Source organism: Panicum virgatum, chromosome 7N (assembly GCF_016808335.1).
Source record: "Panicum virgatum strain AP13 chromosome 7N, P.virgatum_v5, whole genome shotgun sequence".
Classification (NCBI taxonomy): domain Eukaryota; kingdom Viridiplantae; phylum Streptophyta; class Magnoliopsida; order Poales; family Poaceae; genus Panicum; species Panicum virgatum.
Window position 1 is genome coordinate 36,284,019 of NC_053151.1, and position 6,447 is coordinate 36,290,465.

Genomic DNA, 6,447 nt, shown 5'->3' on the forward strand with positions numbered 1-6,447 from the left:
TTAGAGTTCCACAATCTGCAGTGATGCGCTACAGGCATATATGCAGAGGCAACTATGTGAACATACATACAAGATATGAGGATGCTCAAGAGTTTTTTCAGCCCAATAATTTTAGGAGCAGTTTCATACACAAAGCAATTGCTTCCTACAGATTTGCTATTGTCATTGACATCTCTTGCTGTGGAGAACAAATTGTGAGATCATCCACGGTTTCTTCTAGTAGTTCCTCCAACGCCTCCCCTGCAATCAGCTCTGTGATCTCATCCAATTCCCATCTCACGGACTTCACCCAGCCTCTTCCTTCCACCTCCTGTTCCATAATTCTTTCCAGTATTGTTCCAGCATCTTCATTCTCTTTCATTCGAAACTTCCCTGATCCATGGAGCCAATCCCTCATATGGCGTGGTACTTCTTCAACCAAATCTAGAGATAGTGTCTCCCTCCTGGCCATTGAGCGCACATGACTCCAAGGATATGCGCGTAGTAAGGTGTCCTGGCCAATCTCAATTAAGGTCATATTTGCATAATCAAAAAGAAGCTTTTGGTTCGACCTTCGCTCCCTCGACTTGGCAGCCTCCTCCTTCCGGTCCAATAACTTGTCACACAATGCAGGGTCCAGAGGGCAATCAGGCAAGTACCAGCCAGAAAAGACCATACCCAACTCCAGGTCACCTAACCCAGCAGATGATACAATCTTTTGTACAAAGGCAACGCATTCGAGTTCATCATTGCCCACACTGGAGGGAGGGGTTAACTTGGTCATACCAAGTAAAGATGAAGGAGAGTTCATATCCTCCCATGATAATGAGCGTGTGACAGATTCAATTGCATCAGATCGTAAGACAATTCCTAAAGATATGATAGAAGAGACATTTAGTATACAAACAAGGAAACAATAGCAAACTCACTAGTCAAAGAGGAAGTAAGACTTACTCTCATTGTCACAGGTAGTGCTTCTTGACGAATCAGATTCATTAACATTGCAATCTTCGAATGACGTATCAAGAACTGAAGTAGGACTAGGCTCATCACGGCTACCATTCAGACCTCCACATGATCTCAATCCATCAAGATGTCCGCTTGAACAGACAGAAGAAATAGGTGCTTCGATGGAAACAATATCCTGCAGTATGTCTCATCATCAGTTTTTTTTAGTAATCATCATCAGTTTATTGAGGACAATGGAAGTGTAGAGACAAGGAAAATCATCAAGGAAAAATAATTAAGAGGTCATAAACTGATAGTAACAGAAAATTATTGCAGCAACGATCAACACAACAACAGAAAGAACAGTAAGAGATAAGTGCATACTTTCGAAGAACAGATTGTTTGAGTTTTCAAACTATCAACTTTGTCCACATGAAATGCCACATTTTCACCAGCGAAAATATTTTGAGCAGCCTCTGGTTTCATGCTGCCAAAACAAGTGACTTCAACCTTCTCATCAGAACCAACAGATAGGGTCATTTTCTCTTTTGACTGCTTTTTACTTTTAGGGAAGAAAAAACTCGAAACTCTCCCTTTGAATGATGGCTTTCCTTTATCTGACCTTGTAGCCACGTTTGGTGTTTTACAGCCTTCAGAATTGGATGATGGGTCATTTTGTGCTATGTTATCAAATATTGATGATGACACTGGAACAGATTTTGATCTTGCTAGATTCTTTGGGGAGCTCTGTCCATCTTCATTCTCTGTAAAAATAGATTTACAGGTAGCTTGCAGGGTCAGCTCATTTTCTGCATCACATGGCTGCCTACTTGAAACAGAACCCATCCGATCAACTTCTTTCTTGGCTCCTCGAAGGGAGAGCATCTCTCCCAAAGTGCTTGAGCTTCTGGGTAGTTGCATCTGTTGTTGGTTGATCTCATTATATGCTACCGATGCCCATCTTTCCGAAAGCCGTTTTTTGGCTTCCCTGATCACGGATGACTCAGGTGACCGTGATGTTCTGCTAAAAGATGAACCTGAGTAAGGATTGTTACATCTTTTGATGTGATCCCATGAATGCTGAGATACTGGACTAACTATCTCGGAAACACTTAGGTTACCGTCTTCTTCATCAACATAGTAAACTTCTGATCTGCTGAAAGAGCTTTCATCTCCACCATACCCATTAGAGTATACAGAGGATAATAATGACTCATCCCGCCGATGTAGACTATCTGGTAGGTAATTGTCATCTTCTAAACCTCCAATAAAATCTATCTGCTCAGTCAGCTGAGCTGTGGCTGCTTGGGGTGTTAGCCTGGCCATTGTTCTACTAGGCTTTCCAGGACTAGGCTTCAGCACCACTATCCTAGTTGGCTGGGAGAAAATAACTTCTGCTGAATGAGATCTCCGGTGACTCCAAGGGATCACGTGTTCATTTTCTTCATTTAATCTGTGTGTTCGGATTTCCTTTCTGCCTTTATTGTCAACAGATTTATTTGGTTTCAACACAGTAATACGCTTTGTCTGAGGTGGTGATGGGCTTCTGTGAAGTCCAGCCAGCTGCTCTGAGAAAGTAGAGTTTGGTTCCTCAAGAAACTTAAGAAACAAATCTCTATTTGAACTGAGAACCTCAAGAGCATCTTGAAACTCCTTTGAATGGAGGAGTTTCTCATTTGTAGCAAGGCGCTTAGCTTCCATGAACTTCTGACGAACAATTTCCATCCTTATGTCCGTCTTGCTCCTGGAAGATGTTCCGCTAGGAAAAGTTTGGTCCTGACGATGGTATGTTCTTAATGGTTCTTCACTGACTTCATAGACATCCTTAAACTGAACAGTTTCTGTGTGTCCAATGCGTATGTCCCGTGTTGTCATAATGGAATTGTACCGCTCTTGATGTTGGTGGAGACTCTTACTTTCTGCTGAATTGCCATTTAAGTGTCTTTTCTTCAAGTTTCTTTTAGCAGATTGTAATGTTGCCTCTTGACCAGGTAGATCATCTTCAAGTCCCATTAATCTGGCAACGACACTTGGTGGCTTCTTCTTGGACTCCAATTCCTTGGACTTCTCCTTTGCTAATACCACATTCAGTGGAGATGCATTCGATCTATTGCTTGATGAGCTCAAGTTACTAGCTCCCTGCAACAATATTCTTATTAAAACACAGATAATGTACTGCTACAATGAACTTCAGTATGCTCTTGCCTACTCCACATTTAATAGAAAATCACCTATAGAAGTTTGAGCCAGTAAATACATGGCATGATACTTACTAGTTTATCCTCTGCATAAACTTTAGCAGGATCAACAGTTCTCTTGACATCTTGCCTGCTTCTACAAGATGGAGAGCCTGAAATATGAAAGCAAAAGGTACATCAATTTCAATTTTGAGATTAGTACTTGCAAGATTCAAAAAAGGAGCAAGAGAACATTCGAGTTCTATTAATATAAGAAGGGCAAAAGAAAAGAGGAAGATAAGTAGAGCCTGTCATCGTCTAGAGGGAAAATGGCAAACATCGTGCAAAGGAACCATTGTCCACGTGACACCATTGTCATCTAGTCCCACACGAACGAGGAACATCTTATTATTTATCACAGTCAAGGAAGATAAGTAAAGATCGAGTCTACTGGAGCATTGCATTCAACAGTTGCAATAAAAACACAAAGTGGAAGAAATTTGTGTACCATCTCTTCGAGGTCGATCTGTGAGCATGTTCGAGCTAGACATCCCAGCGCTGAGGTCAAACAAGTTGATCATTGCCTTCGCCTGATCATAAAGGCTGCCTCAGAGCACAGCAACATTGATAGAGTCCTGAAAATATTAGTTATGGGCAACAAGGAATAAGTGTGAGGACATGAAGAAAATGAAACGCTACCAACTAGGCTTGTACCTGAGCCCCAAAAAGCCTATAAGTCTAAATAAAACACAGGAGCGTAGCAGTTAGCAGGTACAATCCACTGGCGTGTGGATATATAGGCAACCAAAGTTTGAAGAGCCTTGGGTGTCTCAGCATCTGAAGTCTCTAGTTTTGAATGTTTTCAAGCCTTAAATTTGAACTTGGGCACAAGGTCAGAGTATATATGCTGTAGCAAGATGCTGTCCTTTCAGAAAAAATTCAGCACACACATTCCTAAGGCTGGGCTTTTGCAGGCATTTGTAGGCAATATTGTGCATGAGAAGCACAGTTCATGGCCCTGTGGTTGTTTAAAAAAGCAAAAGGAAGTTAGCCGGCACGCCCAACGAAATGAAACGATGGGGACAGAGCAACACCAGGCGAGATGGAAAAGTGGAATGTACTAGCAAAGATCAGATGGCAACACAAAGCATGCACAGGGCTGAACAAATTAGTACAAATCTATGATTACGATCAAAAGGAATCTTTCAGCACGGAAAGCCTTTTAAAGGCTGCACTTTTGGGACAGATAAACAGGTAAACTAAACCTCACACCTCAGAGGTGAGGGAAGGTTAAAGGCGCTCAGCTTTGTGCTCTATGGAATATGGAAACCAAAGCTCGAGCTGTTAACTTAATCAGATGCATGTACCTAGAAGGAAAATTAAAGAAAAGTGAACAAAAATGCGAAACAGGTATCGACAACTACAGAACTATGCAGCGGCGACAGAGAGAGAGAGTACATATGGGGCTGCAAAGGAATCTTTCAGTCGCACATTTTTTAAGACCCAAATTTCTTCTCAGCGAGTTTAATCGGTGGAAAGAGAAAGAGGGACGATGATAAAAGCGTAGAAGACGTGCAACAACAAGGTATATAGAAAACTACGAACACTAAAAAACCAATGAGACGTACTCTGAAGCCGAAAGCAAAAGCAAAAGGAAAACACTTACCGAAACCTGCAGCTCTTGCAGGGAAGGAGAGAAACACCAAGAACTCGAAACTTTCCAAGCAGAAAACGCAGCTAAAACCCAATTCTATCTGGCAATCGAGAGGCACGAAAACGAGCAACCGAACGGGCTACGGAGGCGGAGGAGTTCACAGTTCACAGGCGGGCGATGCAGAATTGCAGAGACACTGCACGGCCAGGGGGAGGGAATCTTGCAGGTAACTAGCTCGAGGATTTAAACTGCAAAGCCTGCGTCCGTGCCGGGCTGCTCGTCAGAGGGGGCATCGCGAGTTGCAGGACTGGCGGACGGGACGCGAGTTCGAGCAATAAATTCTCGGGCGCGGGAGCGGAAAGGGACGGGAGGAGCTGGCAAAGGTGGCGCTTTTACGCTGGCAGCGACGGGAATTCGGGCCCGGCGAACCATAAACTCGGCTCGGATCCTTAGGTTCTACTTTTGCCCGGAGATTGGCCCCCCGAATTCGCAGGCTGAACCCCCACTGAATGCAGCTTTAAACCGCGGGCACACCGACGAAGCAGGATTGCGCCCCGACGGAATGCGGCCGGCGAGGCCGCGCGTCCCACACTCGAAAGAACAGATTCTGCACGGCGAACACGGACTGGAACCGGATAAGGAAGGGAAAAACAGATCTAACAAAAAGCGGCACGAATTCCTCAACAGGGAAAAGAAAAACATGGGAGTTTCCCAGCCACCAGCATCCCCCGTTTTCCAGAGAGAGAGAGAAGAGCGGAGTGGGGGAGGGAGCAATGAACAGGCGGAATTCGGAGGCGCTGACCTGCGGCGGGAGCATCCGCCGGCGCGGGGGGGACGGAGCGGGAGCGGCGGCGAGCGCCGCGCAAAGCGACACGGTGGGTGGGAGGTTGGTGGAATGGGGGTCGACCGATCTCCGCCCAGCCCCAGCTCTCGCGTGCGTGCGTGAGCTGTTCCTGGCTGTTTCTTCCCACCCCCGCCCGCTTCGCGTTCCGTTTCTCTTCTCCCCTCCGCCTTTGCTTTGCTTCGGGTGTCCACCACCACACCACTCCCTCCGGCCTCCACTACACCACTCTCCTCCCCTCGCACCTCGTGGGCCGCGTTGCGTGCGCTGCGTGCGTGCGGGAAAAACCAGACCCGAAAAGCCGTGATGATGACGGTGAGCGTGAGGGGTGTGGGATCGATCATGGATGGATGAAGAGTGCACGCTGCACGGGCGGGCGGCTGAACGCCTGAACACAACTGCAAGGAAGAAGGGGGGGGGGGGGGGGGGGGGGGGACGTGTCGCTAATCGTGTATGTGGTTTGTTTGTAGTCTACGGTTTGTTTATTCAATAACTTCGGCGCGATGTACTCGGAAACGTATCGTGCGATAGCGATCGTACTACCTCTCCCTTTTTTTCTTCGTTGGAAAGAAAAAAAAAGACTGAATCACTGGCTTATAAAGTACTTTCTCCGTTTCAAATTATAAGTCATTTCAAGAATCTTAGAGAGTTAAAGTTTTTCAAATTTGATCAAATTTATATAACAAGATAATAACATTTATGATACCAATTAAGTATCATTAAATTCTTTGTTATCTATATTTTCATAGTATACTTATTTGATGTCATAAATTTTTATATTTCTCTCTATAATTTTGGTCAAACTTGGAGATGCTTTGACCCTCTAAGATTCTTGTAATGACTTATAA

At 44.9% G+C, this 6,447-nt stretch overlaps 1 protein-coding gene across 3 annotated transcripts; it reads right to left on the minus strand.

The window, feature by feature from the left end:
* Window positions 1-5,986, minus strand: LOC120681540. Of its 3 annotated transcripts, none has more exons than XM_039963056.1 (6): window positions 5,561-5,986; window positions 3,613-3,739; window positions 3,201-3,277; window positions 1,312-3,066; window positions 934-1,123; window positions 1-849 (listed from the first exon to the last, which is right to left on the minus strand). In XM_039963056.1, exons 2-6 carry the CDS (start codon window positions 3,683-3,685, stop codon window positions 146-148), a joined length of 2,799 nt encoding a protein of 932 aa, XP_039818990.1. In that variant the 5' UTR covers window positions 3,686-3,739; window positions 5,561-5,986; the 3' UTR covers window positions 1-145. The 3 variants fall into 3 exon arrangements, with proteins under 3 accessions (XP_039818990.1, XP_039818992.1, XP_039818993.1); XM_039963058.1 differs by lacking the exon at window positions 5,561-5,986 and adding an exon at window positions 4,771-5,505; XM_039963059.1 differs by lacking the exon at window positions 5,561-5,986 and adding an exon at window positions 3,819-4,730.
* Window positions 5,987-6,447: the final 461 nt, after the last annotated feature.